Source organism: Osmerus eperlanus, chromosome 1 (assembly GCF_963692335.1).
Source record: "Osmerus eperlanus chromosome 1, fOsmEpe2.1, whole genome shotgun sequence".
NCBI classification, from domain to species: domain Eukaryota; kingdom Metazoa; phylum Chordata; class Actinopteri; order Osmeriformes; family Osmeridae; genus Osmerus; species Osmerus eperlanus.
The window spans coordinates 15,896,129-15,911,829 of NC_085018.1; the positions used below are offsets into that span (position 1 = coordinate 15,896,129).

The window sequence follows — 15,701 nt, forward strand, 5'->3', positions numbered from 1 at the left end:
AATGGGATTGCCGCATTAATTCTTGGGAACTGTAATCGCTCAACCAAATCAAATTACTCTCATTAACCGCACAAGAAAACTGCCTCTGTAATAAGTATGTATAAAAAAGTATTTATTACCAATAATCACCTCTTTAATATGAGCCAGCTTACAACGGCTTTTATTTTTGCTGATTAAGTTTAAAAACGAGAAACAGGAAGGACACACTCATACACACACCCATACACAGCTCATGGAGTTTATGAGACTGAGGGATACAGTGATTAAAGGGGAGGGTATAGAGATCCAGTGCTTGAGGGCCTTTGAGAGGACGTACCTCACCTAGTCATAAAAACACACCTCTGTCTTTAGGCTAGTGCCAGAATCACTCTCAATGGGTTCACTTAGAGGTGAATCACCAGAGAATTTACATGTAAAGTAGTGAATGTCATCGCCAGGGTAAAGCCTCAACACAGTGCTGTCTATGGCCACATTTACTGACCGCTACATATCTGTCTGTGAGGGTACAATCTAGACACACTGCAGACACTAGCATAACAAAGCTATTTATGAATCACCGACAGCTGCTTAAAGTCTTTCGGCTCATCCAATTTGCATACTTTTGGTTTGCTGTTGAGAGCCCAGGCCACCTAGAAAAGTGTAAAAACTTGTTTGGTTTGGTTGTTTCTGGAAATGAGGGAGGACTAACAGATACTGTAGGTATTCCTCTAGAGACAGTACACTCTTTGCTCTCATTCCAGGATCTGACATCATTCTATCAAGTGATGCTGCCAAGCATAATTGCTCTGGCTGTAAATGGAACAGACACAGATATCCTACTTGTTTGAAGCAAATTTCCTTTTTTAAATAGCCAATTAATTACATAAAAAAAGCTAATAGAAAGTAACAAAACACATATCAAAACGGGTAGTAAATAAAAAGTATCCATAAAATAAATTACAGTTGGAGGTCACTAGTTCATTCATTTACTGGTTCAGCATAATTACCTGTTTTTTTTATTAATTTACTTCTTTATTCATAAGGGATTCAAATGTCCATACAAACCACAGCAACACACTTCAATTCACACCATTTAAATATCAATTCCTGCAAAAATGTGCAAATCAGATACACACCTTAACAACCCTCCAACTGTACTATGGAAAAGCACTGTTTACAGTACATACGTGTAATTAATAAACAAAAGGTGCCTGAACTACATGTGATTCCTTATCATTTTTTTGAAAATCACTTAATTCATCCAGGAGCAGCTGGCTATGCTTAGGCTCTGGCAGGGGGACAAGTTAAGACAGTGCTGCTGCCCCATGGCTACAGGCCTTCTTTTCAAATCTGCTTCTCAACGAAACACACCCACTCCTGCCTGCATGTTTTCTCTCATGACTCACACTGGCCAGGTGAAGGAGAGGGTGGGGGAGAGAAGGTGGGGAGAGAGGGGGTGAGTGGCACAGAAACCTTCGACTCAACATTTGGACGTTATTTCGCAAAGGGTATTCATAATGATTCGACTTAGCACACTAACACAGTTAAACAGGACTCTCTAAGGCGTCTAACTATTAATAGATAGAGGCATTTATCGTGTTTAACACATGAAAGCCGCCTCTATGAGACACATTGCAGTTTATCACATAAACACTTTGTAAACATCCAGCTGTAAAGATAATTATTTTGGTTGTGGGACTCGTGTAAGGCACGTCTTACTCTCCTCCACATCTGTTTGAAATATGGGGATAAACCAGCTTTTTGGCTGGAGCTCAGGTGGTTAAAATAGACGGCTCACACACACACAATTGTGTATAAACTTCTATTTTTTGCTTCTAGTTTATATGCTTTCTCTCCCCCCCCCTCTCCCCCCTCTCTCTCTCTCTCTCTCTCTCTTTCTCCTTCTTGATGACGAGTCAGCAAAAAGCCAGGAGCTGTGGCTCCCCACAGTGCACCTGCCAGGAAGTGATCCTGCTCACTCCAGCCAGGGAGGCTGCTGGGATACATGAGGCATTGGTGCTTGAGGCGGGGCATGCAGCTAGGAGGGCAAGCACAGGCACAGAGGAAGGCCGAGCATGCATTCATTTGTGAGATGACGAGTCTTGAAACCTTCTAAAGACTCTAATTTAAAAGGTTTTCATGGTGTTAGATCCATAGTTTAGCGTCACAGAACACTAGTTAGACATTTACAAGTATTGGCTGCAGGTCCAGGCAGTGTTGGCTGTGTAGACCTGTCCGTCAGTAGGAGAGAACATACAGCAGAAGCAAGCAGGGTAGAGAGTACCGTGTGATACTCTAGCAGGCAGCGGCGACACACAAGGTTCCAAGTCCCCTCAACCTCAAATCCCACAGGCCCCTTTTTCAATTTAACACAGCACTCCACCGGATTTCACTCACTCCAGACTCTGGCACATCTTTGACACTTTTACATTAGAAACACAGGCCTCTCATGATTAAAAGCACCAGCCCCCAAAACACACACACACACACACCGCCGCCCTCTCACTCATAGTGAGCTGTAACATGAGATGGGTGTCCCTTCCCTGTCTCTTTTTTCCCCACTAAATCAAGCACAAATAACTCACCGGCTCCTACGCCTATCTTGATTTCACTCAAAAGATAAGAACACCATTTCTTGTTTTCATTGGGTTTGAGTGCTAAGAATGAGAGCACAAAACCAATCTGAGATAGAGATACAGTAGATAGATTGGATTGGCCATGTGTGTTCTATCTCAAATGAGGATGTTTTGAAGAGAACCCAAGATGAGCTCACAAGCTAAACACCAGTTTGGAAGAGAGGCATCCAAAAGACAAAGAAACCTTTTGGTCAGAAATCCCCTCAGAACTGCTGAATCTCCTGGCACAGTATGACCGACTGTTCAATTGGCAGTACTGATTACTATCAAAACCCTGGTTTAGGCTAGTTAAGTACGGTCTAAACACAGAGGGAGCTCACTGCTGCAGTACAAGTCTGGCAATGAATTCCCAACATGCGTGCGCCGTGGCCCAGTGCTGGCCCTGATAGTGATTGTGCTGGGGGTAGGGAGCTGAGCAGTACAGAGTATTTACTGATGCAGTTATCTTGTCCTGTGACAGGCAGAATCAATCAATCACTGTGCCACGGCTCGGCTCAGCCACGCATTCCAGGCACATCCCCTCACTTCAGGGGAGGAGACGGCAGTGTTAGCCGAGCCAAATTTGATCAACAAATGCAGTTCCCCTGTGCCACAGCTATCTAAGATGAAGATGATATTATGAGAAAGAGAGCAAAGTGATGAAGACAGCACAGAGCGAAAGAAGAACTCCAGGTGGATCCTCACTATTTCATCTTCTTAAAGGCACAGCGCCCCTCAACAGGGGGAACTGAAAAACCTATGTATCCTGATGAAGAAGATGTTCCACATTGCACATTCCCTTTAAGACATCCAGGATCCCAGCATTCATATGTTAGACACAGATTTTGATTAATTATCAATACTTAAAGAATAAAAAAAGAAAAAGAAGGGTTTGTCTGCCAAACTTTCATTCCAATTAAAAACACTGACACTGACTACAAGTGACATTTCAAATAATTTCTTTAAAAAACATTACTCACATGTACGCACATTTTAAAAGGTGAAGGGATTTGCATTTCCCAATGAGAAAAAATAAATATAGTGTCGAGTGTGCAGATAAGAGCCCAGTAATTAGGAGCAGCCACGATGGTGGAAAACATTAGAAGAATAAACCTGGACTAGTTTGCTTCTCCTCTGTTGCCCTACAGATATTTTACATTATTCAATCCAAAATACCATCTTTCTGATTCTAACTTTCTTTCTGCATGTTAATGTTTAATAAGGGCCCTTGGCTATCTATGGGCACAATTATTAGATATCCGCAGAGAGAAATTGAAAAATTAATCATACTCTCAATTTTGTTCCTCTCTGATACGTAGGAAATGGCTCTAAGAGCTCTGGCATCTCCCCAGTCGTATGCCCAATCTAGACACAATCAAGCAGTTGCCAGGGAAGGTTGCTTGTTCCGGAAAGACAATTGCATCAATACAGTAAGTAACAGATTATTTACATGTTGATATGCCACTTATCATGATATGCCACAACATGGATTAGCCGGCTGCAAGCTCCAACAATTACTGTTTATCCCCGACGCCACAAAAGAAAAAAAAGAAAAAATTGCCATGTGCATAATTATAAAAAAATATTACACAAGTGGTATAGTGGGGACTGTTATACGATAGGAAGTTGTGCCGATAAGTGGAGACATTAGGGAAATTACTCGGTCGCTCTCACACACACCACACACACTGAAATACACACATTAACACAGTAGCAGAAGTATGCGTTTCAGGAATATGTATGCATATGAAGGGTACTGGCAGCATCTGCACACACAAATTACATGAAACACTATGGCTTACGCATGGCACATTTCCATACAGCTGCATTATACATTTCAAAGCCCTTTAGTCTTGGATGGCTAATGTTTATGTTGACCCTAAATGCATGACAAAAATACAGTTTGATAATATTAAACAAGCTTTGGACTCTGGACGTACAAAGTATACTCTACACGCAGTGCACTAGTACTAGTACACTATAGAGAAGTAACCTACCCAGTTCCTGTTGGGTGTAGCTGGGCTGTGGTAAAGATGCTATAAAGCTGTCTGTCTATATCAGTGTTCAGCATGGTGGCAGTGAAGAAGCCTGTTTGGTCTTTCTGTCTACCTCCCAGAGTACTTCTATTGGACATACACTGACATTTCCATGCTAGAGTAGCCAGTCAGCCAGTCAGCCAACCAGAAAGAGACAAAAAGACAGACAAACACAGGCCTATCAAAACAACTCTTTTAAGTCCTATGCCCAGAAGCAACACAGCCTTTTGTCCAGTCGCTGTATACCAATGTCATCCAGCTCTAATCAAGCAGAAAATGGTCATAAATATTTCTTTCTGCTAGATTTCACATTCGCATTTCATGCAGGGTCATGATATTTTCCCTCTACCTCCAGGGAGTACCTAATGCAAGAAACAGTTACTTATATTCAAGGCTCGTGTCCCCATAGTCAAATGTAGAACATATTCACAATTCAGAGGCAAACAGAGACCAAGGGAGGAAGAAAATAAAGGAGGAAAGCATATGAGCCTTTCTTATTTTCTGTGCCATTTACTGGCTAGTACACAGTAAAGCGACGCTTTCACAGCCATCCCATTACATCATGTCAGAGATTGTAAACAAGCAAATAACAACAGAGCATTGAAACCCACAGCAAGACGGCAACACACACCCCATGCTCCACAGAGCCCCCTGCCTTCCAACAGTGGAGAAAACATTTGTTTTTATTGTTCCATTTTAATAATATATATCCTTTTTTTTTTTTTTTACAGAGAGAGGCAAAGAGCGAGTGAGGATTTACGCGAGGGCTGTTCCTGGTTCAGTATTTATTGCGCACGTCATTCACAGGATGCCAGAGTGCCATCACTTTTATTTATGAGGAGCCATGCTATCATAGAAGCAGCATATCATTCTCTAAATGGTATACAGCTATTCATTTGCACATGTTGGCCTGGCCATTTTTCTCTCAAATAGAGGCCACGTCACTCCTGAATGCTCTGGGTCATTATTAATCACTGATACACACTCTGATGGGAGAACACACGTCAAATAATCGAATTCACTCTGAAGGTACAGACAGGGTCCACATATACTGTACTTACTTTGGTAGAGTGTGTCATTTAATATTAGCTGTCAGTCGTGGACTGTATCATTTTTCCCCCCTCAACTATAAAATGTATTATTGTTTTCGCATCTGTATTTCAATTACCATTTTTGTCCTCTGAAGGGATCTCCCTTCCACCTCTTCCAGCCAGCATATAAAACAACAAGGTCATGTCTCCACCACCCTCTATAGTGACTGTGCTCAATGAAACAGACTTCCTGTCCATATTCAGTGTTTTATAGTCTATCCTATCGCAGCTCTGTCCCAGCAAGGGTGCGCTGGGAGTATTGTAATCGTAGAGATGCAGTGCAAGTGCTTGAACGACTTCACAACAAACAGATGCATCTTCGCTATCCACACAGGTTCAAAGGTCACACCTCTCCTGTTGACTGCTGTTGACAGAGAGGGCTGATGAATTGGGACAGGGATGGGAACAAACAGCCACAGAGTGGCATCCCTCTGGTTGTGCTCAAGCACCTTCATCATCACTTCATCCTATCAGGCGCATAACCTGTTCAGAGCCTTACTGGAGCGCAGAGGAGAGGCGCCGAGGAGAGGCGCAGCGGGCGCATGCTTCACAAGATGCTCTGGGGAGCGATATCTGAGACCTGCGTGCTCACAGACTCCAGGCGGTAAAAACCTGTTTGTTTCACTTGCACATCGCTTTGCTCTCCTTTGAGTCTGTGGCTCTTCCCACTCTGTCAGCCCAGCCTGGCCTGGACTCACAGGCTGACACAGGGAACCAGCCCTGACATCTATTATCTACAGGGTGTGGGTAGATTATGAATAAGATATATCAGGCTTTCAATACAGCATTTTCACATTAGCCCCTGTCTATCAGTGACTCCTGCCCCTAACCCCCCCAACACATCCACTGGAAACAGACACACTCTTGCTGTACACATAGCATGTGCCATGTAAACCATCTGTGTGTAAACTGAGCCATTTTGTGGCATGCAAACCCTAAACCAAGAGCAGAGCTCTTGAGCATCCTAGATGCCTATATCAGAGGTGGGTGCAGCAACAAGGATTAGGGCTTTATTGGAACAAATAAGTGCTTTAATGGGAGAAAGTCCCAGTTTCAATTTCAATAGCTCGTTTAACCCTTATCTGCACAATTCCTTAGGGCCCATTCTATGTTAATTGGATCTACATTGCACTTGCATTGGGGGTGTTAACAAGCACAGCCTATGAATATTAATTACCCAGAAGTTTTCAGTGTAAGGAATACTTTCCTGATACATATTAATTCTATGAAGTTTTTAAAGTAGAACTCTCATTAAAAATGCATAAGCACTGTGCTTGAATGTTTTCCCAGGAGGTATTGTGCATCTTTAACTTTATCCCTAATAAATTAGGTCAAATTGGCCATCCTACAAAAATATCTTCTCCTAAAAAGGCATTATTATTCAACGATATGTAAACATTCCTGACCATGAAATATGGTGTTTTACTCAAGTTGTGTTTTGACAATGGCTATTAAAACCAGTCATGTTTGGGCCTGTACTTTCCCATCCCAGTCTCCTGAGGCCCTGTTAAAACGGTTACTTATTTACAACGCTAAACACACAAGCTGCTTGACTAAACAGATCAACATTAGACTGCGTTTGTGTGTGTGTCTGGGTGTGCACACACTTGCCTGTCTGTGATGTGATGTACATCTGTGAGTGATGTGTGTCTTCAATACTGGGGGGGGGGGGGGGGGGGGGGGGGGTGTAGGTATGACTTTAAATAAAACATCAGAGATGCATTAGTCAAAAGTCCATTGGATGCTTTATCTGTCTCAATATGCCATCTAATACTAAAGCAACACGGACGTGTTTCCCTGCCTGCCTCGCCACGCCAGCTGCTCCAGACACCTGCTCCAAGTTTAGAGTTCCCTCTCCTGCACAAACACACAGGCACGGCCATCAAAGACCATCCGGGTGCCACACAATGGAAGCCACTTCATGCTTCCTAATGCTACCAGCATGCAGAGTCGCATCGTTTTCATAGGAGGCACTCCTGTAGGGCTCCTTATCTGGGACACACACAAACATTCAAGCAAAGGCATGTCGAAATAACACCCACACACATGTGCACGCCCACACCCACTACATCAGCCTGATAAATATAGGATGTGAAACTATACAAACAATACACCTTTCACCAGATTACTCTCTCTCAACCCCTCCCCCTCCCCCACCCCCTCCCTCATCTCCACCACTCCTCAACATCTTTTCCAGGCAGTGACCGTTTGACCTGAAATCCATTATCCCCACTGGTTCTTTTCATGTGGCTGGGTTGAGATGGGAGCCAAACTGCAGCACAGTCTCTTACCTTGGAGCGATCCAGTATTGTTGGAACATGGGGGGTGTGGGGTTGAGGGAGGGGGTTGTAGGGGGGGGGTTAAAGAGGCTCTCTGATTACTTCATTGTCAAACAACTCTTCTGATCCCCTCTGCCCACAGAGCGCAGGGCAGGGAGGGGGAGTAAACAGGATGTCAACCCATAGAACAGTCAACTATTTTAAACTCTGGGGTATGCACACGTGAGGCATGCACTTCATTGCTCTTCTTGCAGGCTCAGAGGGACCCACTGGAAGTGGACTCAACAACATGGATTCATGAGTTCACAAGGCGGCCATCTTGGAACTTGTCCACGAGACAATGGTGAGGTGCCGTGTGGTTTGCCTCTCAAACTCCTCACGCACATCTCTTACAATAACAACGCTTTAGAATCATCACCAGTCTAAACTGATCTGTTCCTGGGAGAAAATAGGAACTGCAACAATTAACTGTGCTCAAAAAGCAATATGATGAAATTGCGTGAGGCTTAGGCCTTTACAAAAACAGTGATGAAGTTTTCAGTGACAAGTGTCGTTTTCTTCTCTTGTTTTGTAATTATTTTTCTCCATTTCTACATACCAACGCATTACTGTTCAATTTTCACCTCCATCTGTGTGATTATTAATCAGATCACACATCAATTGCCAGAACCACCAAAGAAATTTAGCCTGTAATAAAACTGTCATGTGTGCTAGTATAAAGACAGATGTTGCCAGTTGTGTGATAACATAATTAAACTGTTCTGTGAGGGATTCCATAAAATTATTCAAATTGGACGAGCACTATCATTTTACCAATAAAGCAATTTAGGGCAATATGCAGTGTCATAACACTGATGTTATCCGCTCCTCCAGATTTTCCAATAAGCTTGAGCCTCTACCATACCAAGCCCCATCTGACAATATGAACAGTTTACAAGCAGATACCTGAGAGCACTAAAAGATGCTGGAGACACAATCCACAACATTACACACACACACAACGCTAGCCAGACACGCAGTAGACTGTGGCTCATTTTAACATGATCCTCTCCGAGGATGTGTATTTGTGTGTGTGTGTGTGCGTGCTCACAGCTACAACCCTCGGGAAGGAAACACACATTGCGCAGGATAACACAACATAGCCCTTGGACACAAACCACACAGAGAATACCGTCCTTTATCCTAGGTATTAGATATGCAGCGCTGAACAGATATACTGCTAGGGAAGAAGAATAAAAAACATACTGACAATGAAGTGAACTCAATTCAAATGCACAGTGATAAGACAGCGTTCCCCTTGTAACACAGGATGTATTTCATCTGAGAAACAGCTTGTGCTCCAGCAGCCCTGGTCTCCACAGTCAAGTGCACGCAATCAGCAGAGATCTGCTGCGTGAGAGCTCCTCTGGCCCCACCTCGGACATAATGCTGTTAACCTCTCTCATTGAGATGCCGTCAGGTCTGATCACTGGTCACACAGCTGGCCAGGCCACAACCACCCCTGGCGGAGTGGGAGAGGAGACAGTCATGTGATGCCGAGGCTTATCACTTAGCACTGCCTCCTGAGCTGCACAGAGGGCGAGAGGCAGAGCGAGATAGACAGGGACAGAGAGAGAGAGAGAGAGAGGGTGGGGGGGAGTGAGAGAGAGGTGAGAGAGAGAAGGAAAGTGAGAGAGAGATAGTGAAAGAGAGAAGGAGAGAGCAGGACAGAGTCAGAGTGAGAGTGAAAGAGAGGCCAGGAGAGAGAGAGGCAAGAGAGAGAGGGAGTGTGTGTGTGTGTTTGAGAGAGAGAGAGAGACAGAGGTAAAGAGGGGATTGAGGGTACTGTAGATGAGATGTGCATCTTTACATCCTCAGTGTCCAGGAGGGACCTTGTAAGATTTAAATTATGCAAACACACAACCTGTGCTTGCTCAGCTCTTTCAGCGGCTGTGCGTGTGGAGCCACGGTGTCGCTCGGCACACGCACAGCTACTGAGGCCTTTACTGGGTGTGTGAGAGAAGGGGGAAAACATTCAGAATTGGTTTGCCTTATCTTTCGATTTGTAACAAAGCTGTAAAGCACTTGTCTGACAAAGATGGCTGGAAGGATGTGCCCGCAATAAAGGACAAGCAATTACTCATCGCTGTTGTTCTTTTTCTGACGATATTGTTGCCGTGTACAGTATTTGTGTCACTTGTGGAACGGGTGGCAATTCTTTAGGAATATCTCCAACTTGATTAAAAGGACACTTCTAAGTAACAGGATATTAATATTTAATACTTCACATTTATATCCTTAGAACCTTTTTCTAGCAAAGTAATCGGTTGCTTACTTAAACATGCAAGATACAAATGCACTGCCTAAATGGACCATAAATCATCACAAGTCATAATGATACAGTATGTTCTGCAGACAACAGTTCAAAAGACTACTGACAGATTCAAACCTTTCTGTTGATGTTGTGTCTGTTATGGTGCATCTGCTACTAAGGACAATATATCATCCGGTTTCACAAAAAACAACAATACAAACTGAAAACCCACATAACTATTGCACAAACGGACGCACTTTTATAGATTTGTTTTTTTCTTTATCACAGCTCGGATCTTCACTTCCTCATGAAAGACGTAGCAAAAACCACAGCTTCTGCTCCAAAAGCAAGAGTTAAAAACACAGACATAAACAAAGACATACAGTGTTAGAAAAGGACACTTGTTCCAGGGTTTTGTAAACAATACCCCGCATTCAACATGTCACCATACGAATTGTCATTGTCAAAGTATGACCTACCATAGGAAAGCAAAGGTACTGAAAAAACTATGTTCAATCTGTGACACATACATACGTACAGGAGCTGTGTGTATCCTCTATATGAGGGTTGCATCAAAATAAGTAAAGAAATAGCACAAGGTATCATCACTTTTCAACTTGGATAAAAGCTTGCCAGGAAAAGCAAATGCCAAAAATGTCCCCAAAATATCGCTCTAATCTTGAAAAGCAAGATAGGGAATCGTTACACTGCCTTTCACCTGATGTTTGACTTACTAATAGAGATGTTTAAGTCAAGCTTATGGTCCACTTCCCCCAATTCTGACTAGTCGGCAAGATGAATTCCCCTGTCAGAATCAAGATGATCAAACAGATTACAATTATTTTATCCCCCATCTTTATTAATGAGCACTGTCTTTCATGGTTATGTTCCCTAATAAGAATAAATGATATGCCACCACCACATTTGTTGTTCCCACTGACTCAGGGGGCTCTAATATATTTGCACTGAAAATTCTAGATTGATTTTTGCATCACCAAAAGGGAAAAAGTAACTTGGATGTTTCCATGAGAACAAAGAAACAGAAACCCAGTCCTCCTTGTCAGTTAGCCATATATTAGTGCAACTAGCAAATACAACTTAAAAGACAGACTGCAAAATGCCACAAAAGTAAAAGTTATCAAGTAATTGAGCGAAGATCTTAATGCCCAAGGGACAATTAACATGGTTCATGGTGCATGAGTGAAATCCTGGGTTGGTCTAATGGGAGAATAAAACGACAGGCGCCTTCTCAGGAATCCTCCACTGGTAAGTACCCTATCAAAGGAGAGTGCCAGGAGCTCCGAGTGAGACATCTCGTCCTTCATCCCCAACCATGGACCATTTATCACACGCAACAATTAATACACCAAACGCGGTTTCCAGCATCCACCGTCTGTCACAGAAATTAACCAAGGGATTTCTTTCACAGAGGGCTAAACAGAAAACAGGTGCCACACTGAAATGAAGAGTTAGAATGGTGCTGTGATGGTCTAACCCGTGTTTACTGGAATCTAAAGAGCCCGTTTGTCACTTTCTGTGTAGAAGATGCCTGATCTTAGAGAGTAATCACTCGGAGCAGATGACTAGGAAACGGAGGCTGTCCCTGAATGTTTTTCTCCACGCTAGGGAGGTTCTCTTTTTCCCCTCTCCCCTCGGTGTCAAGTGTGCATCCGTGACACATTAGACTCCTCTCTCTCTCCCTCTCTCTCCCCATCTTTCTCTTGTCTGCCTCACATTGATCAAAGTTGTAACCCCTGTTGTCTTTGCAGAGCGAATCAGAATGCGCCCCTGGCAAAGAATGAAGGAAAAGTCAACAGGAATTAAGTTTCAGTGCAACTGTTTACTCAACTGTGGCCTGCAGTTATTGAAATTTTATCCACGGTTTTGTGTGACTACTGCAGTAATGAATTCAGCATGGCTGTGATTTTCTGACTGACGACATACTTGTTTTAAGCTGGAAAAAGATGGGGAGACGACTGCAGTGATGGAGAATAGATAGAAGGGACAGCCAATCTGGATTAGGTCTTCGGGCCTTGCAGAGAGACTGCAGAGCAGGACAGATGTATGCATGTCCAGTTGTATATTCTTTGTTTTTTTTTTACTGCTCTTCCCTGACATTCAGTGAACTTTGCAGCTGGGTGAATCTACCAATTAGACCTACAATACATACAGTATTTGCTACAATGCATGATCATGTTATGTGGGGGCAACAGTCACCGATTTACATGGGTAAGAGTACAATATGTTCCGCAAACGAAAGATGTTCTTCAGAATCGTTCTTTTCTCCATACAGATGTTGACAGACCCAGCGTGACAAGAGACAGCACCTCAGAGCCTGCGCAACATCGCCAAACAGCTCCTGACAGCAACCACAGTGTTTCTGCAGGGCAGAGATAGCATGAGACACCCTGATCTTTTCAATGTTGTTTCCTTAAACACAGTGTCGTGTGGCACACATAACACTGACACCCATAGAAAGAGCTTGTCTGTTTGCTTCAAGTCTCAGACGGCGCAAATGTTTTGGGCTTCACTAATAATAAATCTGCCGTGTTTCCCTGTGCCTTATTGGTTGGACGTAGAGGAGTGTGGCATCAGTTGGGAGGGTTGAGGCCATGTTTACAATGAGCTAAGGGAAAACCTGTCATCCCATTGGACGCCACAGCTCTCTATCTGTCCCCACAATCCTGTGGCACCTACACACTTAAAATATGTTCAACTAACAGAATAAATATTTCACCAAAATGCAGATGATGCATGCTACAGTAAACACGTCCGAAACCAAACACACAATCACTCAGAGAGCACTTCTCCTTCTTTAAAAATTAAAAATGCCCTTAATATACATAAATAATAATAATAATGTGTTTATGTACTAGATGTACTTTCGGGTGAGTATAAAATATTAACAAGCACTTTGCGGGGGGATTGGGGATGCTGTTGACATGGGTTGATGATGCCAGGTGTGAGAGGAGGGGTGTGGGTGTACCTGGTGCTGCTGGAGATGAAGGAGGTCAGCGGCCGTCACGTCCACAGACGGAGTAGCACTCTCAGGCCTGGCGTCCCTGCCCTCTCTGGCTCCGCCCTCCAAGTTCACTGCTCCGTTTTGATTGGCTGGGCCGTTGTTTGTCGCCTCCGTCCCAGATTCTTGCATCATGACTTAACAACCTGAGAGCAAAGAGTTTGGAGAAGCAGCTGTTAAAACAAGCACACGTTTCAACTCTGGCCCTAACTATAAACACGTGTCATAACCTTCCCATATAATTTCCCTTTTATTACAGGTTTTCCTATTGGTTCATGCCCGACTGTTTCTTGTTTGTTTGCTTGCACTGTATTCAGTGAAGCAAGCGCACGCACACACTAATTCTTTCTCTTTCCACTCAGTAATGAACTGCTCTTTTGTTTTGTCTTTCCGGCACAGATCCTTTGCAGATGACATGCCGGTGCTGGGTAGGAGGAAGGAGTACAGCTCAGGTTCTGTTTGTGTTCTCCGCTACAGCCGTGTACAGGGGAAACCAGCACACATCTGAAAGGAACCCAACCTCACTGAGGGAAAGCAGAGGAGCCCAAGAAAACACTCGCCCTCACAAACAAAACACTTTCTATGGAAATGGATATATTTACTCGTATGGTCCCAGAAGAACCACTGCAGAATGGCTTTTTAATGGGAAACAGGGCAATTGTGTGGGCCTGCCAAAGGATCTCCATGAGAAACGTCCATTTTGAGGCCGAGCGAAAACACGCAATTCCTAAAGGGGTGCTCAATTAACACCAAAATATGAGACTGAATTGAAATAGACCCTAGGAGTCCAGGCAAAAATATTGTCTGTAATAATTCAATTTCCTTCGAAAAACACAAACAGAAACAAAAGCTGTACAATTGTGTGCATACGTTTTCATATAGTACATGCTATAAACTGAAAGCCAAATGAGCACACAACAGTCAAGCTCAATACTTAAACAGCCACATAGCCTAATTCCATTGTCAATCATTAATTTCAGCTTTTTGGGGCAATGACAACCCAGACAGATCCCTCTGCCCTCACCCTCACTCCCTCCCATCTCTCAGGGGGTGAGCCAGCAACACTGATGCTTATCTGAAGTCTGTATTCCCGAAATCAGCAGTGAGATTTACATCTATTGTGTTTATCACAGGCCCCACTGGTGCGGCGCGTCTAGTCTACCAATTCCAGGGCAGTTAATGAAGCTGACCAAGTCAGGCAGAAGTAAATTAACCTAGCTGATTAATTATTTATATGAAGCAGAATAAATGCCCTTAAAACACTGGGCCTCATCATGAAAGAAGGTAAAAATTGAACTAAATGCAAATTTATAGTGTTGCATTAAAGCCTTGTAATAGGAGGGCCAATACGTGTTAATTTGTGCTCAGCTAAGGGGCCAGCGTCTCCTGAGATCTTCATCTAAACAAGACCCAGACACAGACTGAGACATTGCAGGGCCATGGGAACACACCATCACTCCGACAGATATGAAATTGAGGTTGATAACATGTCACTCCATAATTTCTTTTTAGAAATAAGTAACACAATTATAAAATAAGAGACATAGTCCATCTTTGGTATACAATGAAGCTCACTTTAAAACAATGGGTAGGGGAGTGGTGCCACTGGCACCAGTAATAGAAATCAAACTGCATTTCACAATGCTGTTTATCTCTACACTGTAGAGTAGGGTGTAGACGTAAGCTCATTGCAGGCAGTACATCCTGGTGAGTCATCTGACATGGTGGCCAGTACTGGTTCAGTCACAACGCCCCCTCACTCTGGGCCTGTCAGTTCAGCTTGGGCCCAGGCTTGGGGCCCTGCTCACTGGTCTCTGGGCCTCATTCGTGGGCTCAGCCCCCTCTCCCTCCAGACAGATGTTGACCCTGTTCACCCCTCCAGTCTGGCACAAACTCCCTCCATAATGGGATTTTCTAAACAAGGAGTGAGCATGAGGAATACTGTGGGATGGGAGGGAGCCAGCCACAACTACATCTACAGGCCTCGCTCACACACACACTCCCTTTCTGAGACACCAATTAGAAACACACATTCTCAGGCCAAATGAAATGCGATTTGAAATAAACCACATGCTGACGTTATTCAACCCCACTTCTTATTCAAATAAAAGACATCGAGTTGGGAAAAAAAGGACTGTGTTTTCTTTTTTTCCAAAGCTACATAAAAGGGAGAAAGTAATGGCTATTATGCATGCACTGTCATTCCATGCAAAATTTTCATAATTATAACAGAAAGGCGTAAATTTCTGAATGCATGGCATCTCCAAAAGTAATCAGGAGAATGAGCCGCAGGGCTATTTTAATGTATGCAAAACTAGTGACCCACAATAAAGGAGAGGAAAGCTACAATGAATGCAAAGTAATGCGCGCATGCTTGGAACCGGCACTG

At 43.5% G+C, this 15,701-nt stretch overlaps 1 protein-coding gene across 7 annotated transcripts in view; it reads right to left on the bottom strand.

Moving 5' to 3' along the window:
* Nucleotides 1–15,701, bottom strand: part of foxp1b (forkhead box P1b) — a 131,587-nt gene that overhangs the window by 60,152 nt on the left and 55,734 nt on the right. For all 7 annotated transcript variants that reach the window (XM_062463561.1, XM_062463578.1, XM_062463536.1 and 4 more), the window contains one exon: nucleotides 13,280–13,458. In XM_062463561.1, coding sequence (XP_062319545.1) covers nucleotides 13,280–13,447 — 168 coding nt within the window. In that variant the 5' untranslated portion in view covers nucleotides 13,448–13,458. The remainder of the gene's footprint in view (nucleotides 1–13,279; nucleotides 13,459–15,701) is intronic.